The 13,144-nt window shown below is 48.7% G+C and overlaps 1 protein-coding gene across 1 annotated transcript; it reads left to right on the forward strand.

Annotated features, from left to right (window-relative positions):
- Positions 1-1,586: 1,586 nt before the first annotated feature.
- Positions 1,587-12,822, forward strand: pex6 (peroxisomal biogenesis factor 6). The gene is made up of 18 exons (XM_076729121.1): positions 1,587-2,130; positions 2,540-3,148; positions 3,285-3,454; positions 3,586-3,669; positions 4,107-4,227; positions 5,692-5,825; positions 5,965-6,070; positions 6,384-6,583; positions 6,781-6,967; positions 7,926-8,002; positions 8,413-8,530; positions 9,200-9,405; positions 9,669-9,730; positions 10,022-10,130; positions 10,229-10,345; positions 10,582-10,659; positions 11,054-11,193; positions 12,096-12,822. The coding sequence occupies exons 1-18, from the start codon at positions 1,612-1,614 to the stop codon at positions 12,230-12,232; spliced, it is 3,174 nt and encodes a 1,057-aa protein (XP_076585236.1). The 5' UTR covers positions 1,587-1,611; the 3' UTR covers positions 12,233-12,822.
- The last annotated feature ends 322 nt before the right edge of the window (positions 12,823-13,144 follow it).

Raw genomic sequence — 13,144 nt, forward strand, 5'->3', positions numbered from 1 at the left:
CCAGATCAGGTCCATCTTGACTTGCCACCAGCCTTAGGTCTGTAGAAAAACAAGTGCACATTTTGACTGATGCATTTTTAATCCACACCCAACGAAGAGTCACATTCAGTGCCTGTAAAAGGGATTTAACCTCTGTGGAAGTTTTTGGGCTTCAGTGTTTATATGGAGCCCATGACGGGAAATAGAGTGGGTGAAACCTCAGTTGTAGTGCTCTGGAGCATGTCTGATTCATTGAGCTCACTAACTTAGCTCTTTGTCAGACTGCTGCTGAGGCTGATTAGACTTAGACTTCGGCTTAGACTTTATTGATCCCAATTGGGAAATTCTTTTGTAGCAGCAGGTTAAACATACCCAAAAACACAAAATATATACAATAAAGAGGAATGTTGTTAACACAAGAATGTTCTTAAATAAAAATAAACAAAGTACATAAACATAAAATAACAGCAATTGTTAAAGTATAACTAAGTACATACTTGTATAACAGACAGACAGTAGCTGTGATTACGACTCATGTATCAGTAACGCGTCCATCACATCTGATAGAAGCACCGTGAGTTCAGATCCCGCACGGCTTCACGATGCCTTCTAATGTTAAGAGGACCAGTGAAGAGTACTCACAGTACAGCTACCATAGCTACATCCATAGCATCATGGACTCAAGCACAGATGAAGCTGTGCGTGGATCAGAAACCGTAACACAGCCACAGCTTCAACCAGCAAAGCCAGGCGGTGTCAGCTGTGCTCAGTCACTGCCTCAGCCTTCTGAAGGATGCTGAACTAATGAGCGAAGTGAAGTGACACAACATCTCTGCAGAGTTTATTAGAGCTGGACTGACACTCACTGCTCCTACGGATCAGAGAGAACGCAGAAAACACAACCCTCGTTCTAATTTTCATGCATTTAGATCAAAGTCCAGCTAACACTGAGCTCAGGGTGTCATGATAAGGGTCACGTTTTCATTGGATTAATGACTGAGATGGAAATTGATTAACAGCTAAATCTGTCATAAATAATCTCTGAAAATATTGTGTTTCATGAAGATGACTGTAGTTATACACTGAACGAAAATATGAACACGCCACTTTTGTTTTTGCTCCCATTTTTCATGAGCTGAACTCAAAGATCTAAAACATTTTCTATATACACATCATATATCATATACACTAAATCTGTGTTAGTGAGCACTTCTCCTTTGCCGAGATGATCCATCCCACCTCACAGGTGTGGCATATCAACATGCTGATTAGACAGCACGATTATTGCACAGGTGTGCCTCAGGCTGGCCACAGTAAACGGCCACTGTAAATGCCTGATGAGGTAATGATCTCATGTCAGCAGCTGTTTCATGGATTCGCTCTGGGACACAGGATCAGTCCTGTCTAATAATGTTATGGAGGATATCTGTAATATCTGTGCTGATGTTAAACGTGAGATAAAGAGAGAAAAGTGCTGTTTATTGTTGTTGTTGTTGTTGTTGTTGTGTTTGATTTCGTGGTGCAGAGCAGGTCGATTTTAAACTTTGCGTGTAGTTCCTCTGGTGGTCACGAGGTGGCGGTGTTGACGCGCCGGAAACCACGAAGAAGCAGCGGCGATGACGTAGCATCAAGATGGCGGCGCAGGTGGAGTTGTGTTGCTTGGAGACTTTTCCTCCACATTTGAGTCCTCTGGACGTTTTGATATTAAAGTCTCACCTGGGCTCAGTGTTCCAGAATGACACCGACCCACCGACCGTCCTCTTCACCCCGCAGCGGCCTCGGGGCTCCGGGCGGCCCGGCATTTTACTGCGCGTTCACACGACCACCGAGGAGGAGACCGCAGGCTGCGGAGGGGGAAAGTCCACCAGAGCCGAGTCTGGGGCACGGATCCGCCTGTTCACCAGCCGCCTCTTCATGCGGCACCACGCGCTCCAGCGGCTTGGCAGCACGGGGACGGTCCGGCCTCTGGAGCCGGTCAGCCTGGACAGAGTGGTGCTGGGAGCCCGCAGCAGACAGAGCCTCCGCTGGGCCGGAGCGGAGCAGTTCACCGGAGGGCTGCTGGAGCTCTGCCGCCCGGGACAGTGGCTGCTGGCCCGGCAGGGAGAGCCTCTGCTGCTGCCCCCACACCCGCTGGAAGAGGACCCGGCACAGGTGAGACACCACCGGAACGGGTTTACTTCCAGCTTCAGTGTTAATGATCAATAATCAGTGAACATTTGAGATGATTTACTGAATCCTTCAGTCTATAAATAAACAAATGAAGACAAATGATCATTTAAAAAATGCAGTTAAACCCTGAATAACTTTATAAAGTGTGTTAAGAAGCAACAGAAGAGGTTTACGTTGTTTACAGAATAATTCAAAATAAATATTATTATTCTTTAACTTTCAGACAGTAGAAAATGCTTTTGGTGAAACATTTTTTTGATTATTTGGATCAATCAGAGTCGATTCTGCTGAGTGAATGGATGAATGTCCTGATTGGTTCAGCCTGAGGACACCGAGCTCACTTCCTGTCTCAGGACGTTTCCCGTCTTTTCTCTTCTTCGTGTGTTTTCAGGTGCAGCAGCAGCTGTCGGAGCTGCTGGTGCTGGACTGCAGTCCTGTAACACAGGGGCGGATCACAGCTGACACGTCTCTGGTTCTGACGGACTGCTGGGACTCTGCGGACCCCCCAGGACTCGTCCCGCCCTGCAGACCGCTCAGGCTGTGCGCGTCAGACTTCGCTCACTACGCCGACGGCCTCGGAGGGGGGCGATCTCTCCTCGACAGCAGGAAGCTGCTGGGCTCGGGATTCTCTGGCGTCCTGCAGGCGCTGGAGTGCAGGCTGGACATCCAGGTGGTGGACGCTCGGCGATGGCTCGGGGTCAGAGGTCAGCAGGGAGCCGCCGTGGACGTGGACAGCTGCGTGTTCGTGAGCAAACAGCTGCTCCTCAGGCTCGGCCTCTTCAACCAGGAGTGGGTGAAACTGTGGAGGCCGGCAGGAACCTCCAGACCTCCAGGGGGGGGCGTCTGCAGAGACCGGCTGGTCTCTGTGCAGGTAGTGGATTTAACACAGAGTCCAGACCTGCAGAACCACCACGAGGCCGGATTCATATCGGCAACTCTGTGGTTCAACATGACGGAAGGAGACGAGACCCCCGAGAACAGCTGCACAGTGAGGATGAAGGTGAACACACACACACACACACACACACACACACACACACACACACACACAGAGGTCAGCAGCAGTCACTCATTGAATGATAACAGTCGTGATGTGTTCAGGGACTTCATCGTCTTCTCTTGTTGTTGTGTCTCAGAGGTGGACACCGTCTTCTCCGGCGCCCGGCGGCCATCGCTCTGAAAGTTTCTGTCGCTCAGCTTCGCCGCCGTTTGCCGGCGAGCTTCACATCCAGCCGGTCGCGTCTCCGCTGTACAACAACCTCGGCCACTACGACGACCTGCTGTCCGAACACTTCAGCACGCCGAGGTCAGCCGAGAACAGCACGAGCCTCCTCCAGGAGGAAGTGGTCAGACGTTTTCAGACGTTTTGGTGATGGAAGCACATTAAATGTGTGTGAGTGCTGCAGCCGACTGACCAGTTTGTGTCTCTGTGTGCAGACTGGTTTCACAGGGAGACATCCTGACAGTTCCAGCTGAGAACCATCCAGACCTGCTGCAGAACAACTCAGAGGGAATACACAGGTACAAACACACAGGTGAACAGCACACCTCCACGTGCGTCCGTCAGCCTCCTGCTGGATGTCACTTATCCATGTTTCATAAAGGACTTTTGTTTTGACGGGCAGGAGAGGAAATCATCCAGTTTGAGTGTTTTATTTTGAAAGACTCAGTGTTTCAGTTTTCTCACCAGCAGTAAAAGAAAAAGTTAAATTCCTGCACTGAGTTTATTGGAGATACGAGGTTTCCTGCTTCAAACATTGAACTGTGGAAAGCTCGTCGGTCAGACGTTCTCAGATGTGTTTCTTCAGGCCAGCGAACGTGTTAATGTGAGCGGATGAAGTTCATCTGAAGATCGGAGCCGATCAGACCCGTAATAATTAACCAGTCACTGATTTGAATTCTGTCTGTAACTGTCAGCCTGCTCCCTGATGAAGAGTGTGTGACCTTTGACCTGTCAGGTGTCCAGTGCTGTTCTTCAGAGTGCAGGAGGTGCGTCCGTCCGCTGAGACACCAGAGGAAGAAGAGGGAGGACGAGGAGGAGCTTACCTGGCCGACAGACTGCACACCTCACTCTACATGGTGACCTTTGACCCCAGACCTCAGCCTGCCGTGTATCAGTTAGGGCTGCTCATGATTTTCTCCCATGATGCATTGCAGTTGTCGTTCGTATGTAGACAGACAGTAAAAGCAACATGATGGTGAAGCTCGGCTCGAACACACAGATAACCTGAAGCCAGGTGCAACCTGTGCCCCAAAACACTGAGGCCGAGTCCAGTTCTGAAGGGAGGCTGCCTCAGTCCTGAACCTCAGAGGTCCTCGGTCTGTAGACTCATAGTTCAGCTTCTGCATAGACAGAGTGGAACATTTCAACAGGCAGACAACTAAAAGGCCGCAAGTAAGATCTGTTTAGCAGGTTGTTTATTAGCAGGTTTGTTTAGCAGGTTGTTTATTAGCAGGTTTGTTTAGCAGGTTGTTTATTAGCAGGTTTGTTTAGCAGGTTGTTTATTAACAGGTTTGTTTAGCAGGTTTGTTTAGCAGGTTTGTTTAGCAGGTTGTTTATTAGCAGGTTTGTTTAGCAGGTTGTTTATTAGCAGGTTTGTTTAGCAGGTTGTTTATTAGCAGGTTTGTTTAGCAGGTTTGTTTAGCAGGTTGTTTATTAACAGGTTTGTTTAGCAGGTTTGTTTAGCAGGTTGTTTATTAGCAGGTTTGTTTAGCAGGTTGTTTATTAGAAGGTTTGTTTAGCAGGTTGTTTATTAGCAGGTTTGTTTAGCAGGTTTGTTTAGCAGGTTGTTTATTAGCAGGTTTGTTTAGCAGGTTTGTTTAACAGGTTGTTTGTTTAGCAGGTTTGTTTAGCAGGTTGTTTATTAGCAGGTTTGTTTAGCAGGTTGTTTGTTTAGCAGGTTGTTTATTAACAGGTTTGTTTAGCAGGTTTGTTTAGCAGGTTGTTTATTAGCAGGTTTGTTTAGCAGGTTTGTTTAGCAGGTTGTTTATTAACAAGTTTGTTTAGCAGGTTTGTTTAGCAGGTTGTTTATTAGCAGGTTTGTTTAGCAGGTTGTTTATTAACAGGTTTGTTTAGCAGGTTGTTTATTAGCAGGTTTGTTTAGCAGGTTTGTTTAGCAGGTTGTTTATTAGCAGGTTTGTTTAGCAGGTTGTTTATTAGCAGGTTTGTTTAGCAGGTTGTTTATTAGCAGGTTTGTTTAGCAGGTTGTTCATTAGCAGGTTGTTTAGCAGGTTGTTTTTTCTTTAGCGATGGAAACCACAGACTTCTCTCTGGGTCTGCTGGACGTTTGAGGTGGTTTCATAAATATGTAACTTGTGATTACAAAGTAACGTCAATGCTTTTCACCGTCAGCGTCTCTGAATCTGGTTCCACACGAGGTTTTTGGTCAGAGCCGGTGGTGGATACATTTACTGGTTCTTCCTAACCATCACTGGGTTTGTTGTAATGTCATGGATCCAGTATCTTCGTCAGGTCTGGGTGGAGCTGCGTGTGTTTGATGGAGGGTGCAGTTTGCGTGTCTCTGATGGTTTGTGTCTCCTCAGCGACCGTCCACCAACAGCTCTGTCCCCTGCTGCTCTCTGGATGGAGCGTCTCTGTGGACCAGTCCGTCTTTTCCGGGCCTCAACAAGACCGTCGACCTCCTCAGCAGCATCATCCTCCCACACCTGCACCGCAGGTAACTCACCTGTCTGTTGGGAGCCAACAGGAAGTGTAAAAACTAAATGTCTTCTGTTGTACAGAGTGTAAGCAGTACCCTCGAGGGAGGGGACGTGTGGTCATGTGTTCAGTGATGTCAGTGTTTTGTCTGGTTGTAGCTGCTCTCTGTCTGGTTGCACCGTCCTCCTTCACGGTCCTGCAGGAAGTGGAAAGGTGACGGCGGTGAGCGCGGCGAGTCGCAGACTGAACCTCCACCTGCTGAAGGTACGTCGGCTGGACACGGTCCATGTCCAGTACGCTGACAGACATGTTTGTGTGGACATGTTGCTAGTCCTCTTCTGCAAAGATGTTTGACTGATAAATCATATCTGACTCTGTACCAGAGTTAAACTGATGAGATGAGTTTGTCCACCAGAGGGCGCCGAACAGATGTTCATACACTACATGTCCTAAAACATAACAGAATATAATAATAAAAACAGAATGGAAGTCGACCAATTTCCTGTTTTCAGCTGCTAAATATCAACAGTATAAAGAGTGTGTGTAAACACTTCCTGTTGTTGTCACCTGTGTGCAGGTGGACTGTGTGAGTGTGTGCGCTGACACTCCTGCAGCCTCCGAGGTGAAGCTGACCTCGGCGTTTCAGCGGGCGGACGCCCTGCGGCCCTGCATCCTGCTGCTCAGGAACCTGCAGCTCCTCCTCAGACCTCGAGGTGGCGCCGACGAGGGCAGGGTCTTGGCCACGCTCTGCCAGCTGCTCAGCGGCGCCCCCAGCAGGTAACTGACTGCCCTTAACCCTCATACAGTAACGCTGATCAGGCTGATGTGAAGAATGTGTTAACAAGCCTCTGCGGTCACCTGCCTGTCACCTGCCTCATGTTTGTAGCTTTATTTTAGATACTGTCAGGTGAGTGAGTTCACACAGGTGACACAGTGCCTTACTGACGCCTGCACGGGTTTTCTTTGTATTTCAGTGTGGTGGTTGTGGCGACGGTCTGCAGACCTCGAGAGCTGTCTTCAGGTGTCATGGCGGCGTTTGTCCACCAGGTGGCAATAGAGAGCCCCACTGAGGAGCAGCGGCGCTCGATGCTGGTCGGCCTGAGCCGAGGCCTTCTCCTGGGGAGGGACGTCAACCTGGAGAGACTCTCCAAACTCACTGCAGTACGGCACTGTTCAGACATCCAAGAGTAGACCATCAGCAGTCAGACCAGGTCAGACCAGGGCAGACCAGCACAGGCCAGGGCAGACCAGGGCAGACCAGCACAGGCCAGGGCAGACCAGCACAGGCCAGGGCAGACCAGGACAGACCAGCACAGGCCAGGGCAGACCAGGACAGACCAGCACAGGCCAGGGCAGACCAGCACAGGCCAGGACAGACCAGGGCAGACCAGCACAGGCCAGGGCAGACCAGGGCAGACCAGGACAGACCAGGGCAGACCAGCACAGGCCAGGGCAGACCAGGGCAGACCAGGGCAGACCAGCACAGACCAGCACAGACCAGCACAGGCCAGGGCAGACCAGGACAGACCAGCACAGGCCAGGGCAGACCAGGGCAGACCAGGACAGACCAGGGCAGACCAGGGCAGACCAGCACAGGCCAGGGCAGACCAGGACAGACCAGGACAGACCAGGGCAGACCAGCACAGGCCAGGGCAGACCAGGGCAGACCAGGGCAGACCAGCACAGGCCAGGGCAGACCAGGACAGACCAGCACAGGCCAGGGCAGACCAGGGCAGACCAGGGCAGACCAGCACAGGCCAGGGCAGACCAGCACAGGCCAGGGCAGACCAGGACAGACCAGGACAGACCAGGGCAGACCAGCACAGGCCAGGGCAGACCAGGGCAGACCAGGACAGACCAGGGCAGACCAGGGCAGACCAGCACAGGCCAGGGCAGACCAGGACAGACCAGGACAGACCAGCACAGACCAGCACAGACCAGGGCAGACCACAGTGGTTCTTTGCATCAGTTGCTGTCAAACTGAGTGATCTGACTGTTAATGCAAACACACCACATCCACAATCATGTAAAGCACCCTTCACCACTTCATTCAGTGTGAAATCTGGACAGTGAGCGTTCATTAAAGATTCTTCCTCCTCCTCCTCTTCCTCCTCCTCAGGGTTTCGTGTTGGGGGATCTGAGTGCTCTGCTGGTTGAGGCCGGCAGATCCGCCTGCAGGAGGCTGATCGACACCTGGTGAGACTAAAGACGGAGACATTCTGACGGCTCGTAGTTGACAGATGGTGGACGTTTGATTGATCCAGATCATTGATCCAGATCAGGCACCGATCGTCATTCTGAGTTAATGATCGATACATGCTGTGTGTTACCGTGTGTTTAGTCCTGATCTGAGGTACAGCACACAGCCTGGTTCTGCTCGTCCAGGCCTCATCCAGCTCAGAGCAAAAACCGGTTTCAGAAGCTGGGTGGGTGTGTGTGTGTGTGTGTGTGTGTGTGTGTGTGTGTGTGTGTGTGTGTGTGTGTGTGTTTATGTTCATGGACTGTAACTGAATGATCACCTCGTGTTCTTAACAACGTCGTGATGATGTGTGGAACAGACTGTCCTCCTGTTCATTGGCTGGTTTTAAGTCCTGTTGTTTTTGCAGCCGTGGTCGGCAGGAGGAGGACCTGTGCTCCAGCGGAGTGACCATCCAGGACCAGGACTTCACCTCCGCCCTGGAGACCCTGCAGGACGCCCAGTCCACAGCCATCGGAGCCCCCAAGGTGATCAGACCCAGTTCAGCACAAACCTCTAAAACCGTTATTTTGATTTACTGTGAGGAAAGTGAGGTGGTGATCGGGTGAACAGGTGATCAAGTGATCGAGTGATCAGGTTAGCGGGTGAACAGGTGATCGGGTGAACAGGTGATTGGGTGATCATGTGATCGGGTGAACATGCGATCAAGTGATCAAGTGATCAGGTTAGCGGGTGAACATGTGATCGAGTGATCAGGTGATCAGGTGAGTGGGTGATCAAGTGATCGAGTGATCAGGTTAGCGGGTGAACAGGTGAGGCAAGGCAAGGCAAATTTATTTGTATAGCACAATTCATACACCAGGCAATTCAAAGTGCTTTATAGAAGCATAAAAATACATTAAAATCATACATTTCAAAGAAAGAAAGAAAGAAAGAAAGAAAGAAAGAAAGAGATTAGAAGAGAATAGAAAAATAAAAATAAAAATTTAGCATTTAGGACAATAATTTAGCATTTAAAATGATGGTGATTGGGTGATCATGTGATCAGGTCAACACATACTCATCATGTGACCTTCTTTCTGCTGGGTGTTCAGAAAGCTGTAAAGACTGAGTGAAGCCGTGAGACGCTGCTGCTGTCCTTGTCCTCTGTCCTCTGTGGTGTAACCGGCTGCTTGTTGTCCTCTGTGTGTGGACAGATCCCTGATGTGCGCTGGGAGGACGTCGGAGGTCTGCAGCAGGTGAAGAAAGAGATCCTGGACACAGTCCAGCTTCCTCTGCAGCGTCCAGAGCTCCTGTCTCTGGGTCTGAACCGGACCGGCGTCCTGCTGTACGGTCCACCAGGGACAGGGAAGACTCTGCTGGCCAAGGCTGTGGCTACTGAGTGCTCCATGACCTTCCTCAGGTAGGAACACCTCAGGTCCTTCACTGGGGACAATTTCAGCGAGGACAGCAGGAGACACCGGACGTCCTCTTTTTTTCAAAAAGTGTTTGGTTCAATTTGAAGATTTCAGGTTTTTAGAAACACGTTTTCCTAAAAAGAGCTCACATCAGAGACGGCGCTCGTTCGGGTCCTCGCCGTCCGCTCGTCTCCAGTTAGCGGCGACGGTCCAAACGGCCTGCTGGGACTTTCAGGCCGCTGACGACAGTCTGCTGTTTGTGTTCCAGCGTCAAAGGTCCAGAACTCATCAACATGTATGTGGGACAGAGCGAGGAGAACGTCAGAGAAGGTTCGTGTCCACAGCCGACATGACGGCGTCAAACCCACGTTCAGCCAGAGTGTCCGAAAACCTGTTTGTCTGACCAGCTGACTTTACTCAGAACGGTGTGTGTGTCTGTGTGTGTGTGTGTGTGTGTGTGTGTGTGTGTCTGTGTATGTGTGTGTCTGTGTCTGTGTGTCTGTGTCTGTGTGTGTGTCTGTGTGTCTGTGTCTGTCTGTGTGTGTGTGTGTGTGTGTGTGTGTGTATGTATGTGTGTGTGTGTGTGTGTGTTTGTGTGTGTGTGTGTGTGTGTGTGCTCAGTGTTCCACCGAGCACGCTCAGCTGCTCCCTGCGTCGTCTTCTTTGATGAGTTGGACTCTCTGGCGCCCAGCAGGGGGCGCAGTGGAGACTCTGGAGGGGTGATGGACAGGTGAGTTTACCTGCGCTGACTCCAGGTCAGTGAAGGGCTGATTTTTCTGTCTTTGAAACGTCAGGATCAATAAAGTTGGATTGAATCTGTCTGAACAGAGTCGTGTCTCAGCTGCTGGCCGAGCTCGACGCTCTGCACTCGTCTGTCGGCGTTTTCGTGATCGGAGCCACAAACCGTCCGGACCTGCTGGACCAATCGCTGCTGAGGCCGGGCAGGTCAGAGGTCATGCACACACACACGCACAGCAGTGTGTGTGTATGCGTGTGTGTGTGTGTGTGTTCCATAAACAATGTCACAGCGAACTCAAACTGTTTCCTTTAATGAGTCACGAGCAGCTCGTGTCGTCTATTTGACGGCAGTCAGGTCAGGCTGTGTCTGTCCTCTGATCCACGTCTGAGACATGTCAAACTGAGTCTCTCATGGACTCTGTGTGTCTCTGTGTCCTCTTCAGGTTTGATAAACTCGTCTACGTTGGAATCAGCGAGGACCGAGTCTCTCAGCTGCAGGTCCTCCAGGCCGTCCTCAGAAAGTAAGAACAGGGCACCTGCTGGACACTTTGTCTCTGCTCTGGACACTTTGTCTCTGCTCTGGACACTTTGTCGCAGAGATAATCTAACAAAATAAATGAAGGGTCAGAATCAGACTTCACTTTAATGTTGAGCCTGAAGTTTTTTAACTTTAACACCACGAAACTCCTGGAAATATGTTTTTAATATAAACTGAAGAAATGAGCTGATTTCAGTCTTCATGACGTCGTTTCATTTATTTTTACTCATCAGAAAAACATAGAGAAGTTCAGAGTTTGATCAAACGTCTTATTTGCTCGGAATATTTTTCTTTGTCGCCTCGTTTTGTTTTGCTCTTGCGAACAAATGATGATGAAAACATGTTTCTGCGCCTGTGTGAATAAACGTGGACTTCAGGTTCCAGCTGGACTCCTCCGTGGACCTGCAGGACGTGGTCCATCGCTGCCCCTCTCACGTGACCGGCGCCGACCTGTACGCTCTCTGCTCGGACGCCATGACGGCCGCCATCAAGCGGAAGATCCGCCTCGTCGACGAAGGTGAGAAAACAAATTCAGACTGTCGTTAACGTTCACACCAAAGTGACGCGATGAGGGAAATAAAACGTTAAAAACACTGAGGAAGAATCGGATTTTCTCTGGATTATTAAATTCTAAATTTACAAGAAAAATAAGAAATTTTCTGAGATTTTTGAGAAAGAAGTGTGTTGACCTCAGAATCATCTCATGATCTCAAGCGTCTGGACTTTTGTAGATGTAATCACTGATAATTTGCCTCCTGAACACAAAAATCTATTTTTCTGACCTTTTTCCCACAAATATGGGTCTAATCTCAGAGAATATTTCAGGTTTTCCTCTGAATATTCCTCCTCTTCAGGCTCTGTGTTATTTATTTTCCCGCCGTCAGAGATTTGAGCCAACAAAGACAAACATGTCAATGAATTGTCTCGCTCCCCAAAGACAATAATATGTGTAAGATCTAATTTCATCATTTGCAAAAGATGAAGAAAAAATCTTTAAACAAAAACACCAAAACTCCAGTCACAGCTTCTGTTTGTAACTCAGAAAAATTTGATTTTATACTTGATGTTCTGATCATCAGCGGTGACGTTAATCCTTTGTGAGGAGACGTAAGAAGAAGACAGATGTTCTTCTTCTTCTTCTTCGGATGTTATTTCTCGTTAGTTTGTAGATTCTGAAAGTACATCAGATGATTGACGAGTCACAGAAACTAAACCTGCTTGATGACCTTCAGGTCTAAACCTTGATGATGGATCTTTATTCTGCAGAGTGACGGCAGTCTCATTTCATCTCATTAAAGTTTTCTTCAGCATTTCTAAGAATTAAATCTCCCAAATTACTGAAAAGGCGTGAAGAAGAACCTGAAACATCGACATGGTTCAACCTGAACGTGTCCCACCTTCGCTCTCTGTCTGTCTCAGGTCTGGACTCGGAGGACTCTCCTGTCCTCGTCTCCGTCGAGGATTTCTCTGCAGCACTAGAAAACTTCAAGCCGTCAGTTTCAGACGAGGAGCTGCTGCGATACACAAACATCCGACAGAAACTGTCTGCACAGTAAAAACTGATCATCGGTGACGAAGATCGAACTCGACAAACACTGAGAAATATGTAAATACAGAAGATGAAACAATAATTTTTAGAAGTGTGAAATGTAATTAATAAACGTTAACGAATGAAACTGATTTGTTTTTTTCTGATGGTAGCTCTGTTACTGCATCATGGTTCAGATCAGCCAATCAGGTGGAGAGTTTCTTCACACACCAGAAGCTCGTTAAGCGTAACCTGATTTCTGTCTTAACGAGCGTTTTAACAATTATTAAATTACTCCTGTGACAAACCAGCCTGCTAACTGCAAATGTATATTTAATGTTCGTGTACACGACAAATCCTTTGAAGGCGTCGGATTAAAAATACTCTCCAGGTGTGACGACTGAACATCTTTAAAATGAGTTCAAAGAAAACATCAAAGAAACTTCAATCACGCTGATTTTATCATTTTTGTCAAAACAGGTCGTAATTTTAAAAAAATCTTTCTGCAGCTGGTTGAGATCTCGTACGAGATTCAGTCGAGATGCACTTTGACCATCAGAGCATCAGTAAAAGACTGTTATTATTGTAAAACTGTAATAAAAAAATATGAAACTTCAGTGGACATTCATTCATTCATTCATTCATTCATCTTCTATACCCGCGTAGCCCTTTTGGGGTTGCGGGGGGCTGGAGCCTATCCCAGCTGGCAATGGGCGAGAGGCGGGGTACACCCTGAACCGGTCGCCAGCAGATCGCAGGACATAGACAGACACACAGACAGACAACCATTCACACTCACACTCACACCTACGGACAATTTAGAGTCACCAATTAACCTAATGAGCATGTTTTTGGTCTGTGGGAGGAAGCCGGAGTGCCTGGAGAGAACCCACGCAGGCTCGGGAAGAACATGCAAACTTCACACAGAAAGGCCCTGCCC

This window comes from Chaetodon auriga, chromosome 4 (assembly GCF_051107435.1).
Source record: "Chaetodon auriga isolate fChaAug3 chromosome 4, fChaAug3.hap1, whole genome shotgun sequence".
In the NCBI taxonomy this organism is placed as follows: domain Eukaryota; kingdom Metazoa; phylum Chordata; class Actinopteri; order Chaetodontiformes; family Chaetodontidae; genus Chaetodon; species Chaetodon auriga.

What these genes read in the sequence shown, in the direction of transcription:
- pex6 (XM_076729121.1), top strand. Translation starts at nt 1,612, where the DNA reads ATGGCGGCGCAGGTGGAGTTGTGTTGCTTGGAGACTTTTCCTCCACAT. An exon ending in GCTGCACAGTGAGGATGAAG is followed by an intron (nt 3,149 to 3,284) that starts GTGAACACACAC and finishes GTTGTGTCTCAG; the next exon opens with AGGTGGACACCGTCTTCTCC. An exon ending in CGAGGAGAACGTCAGAGAAG is followed by an intron (nt 9,731 to 10,021) that starts GTTCGTGTCCAC and finishes GTGTGTGCTCAG; the next exon opens with TGTTCCACCGAGCACGCTCA.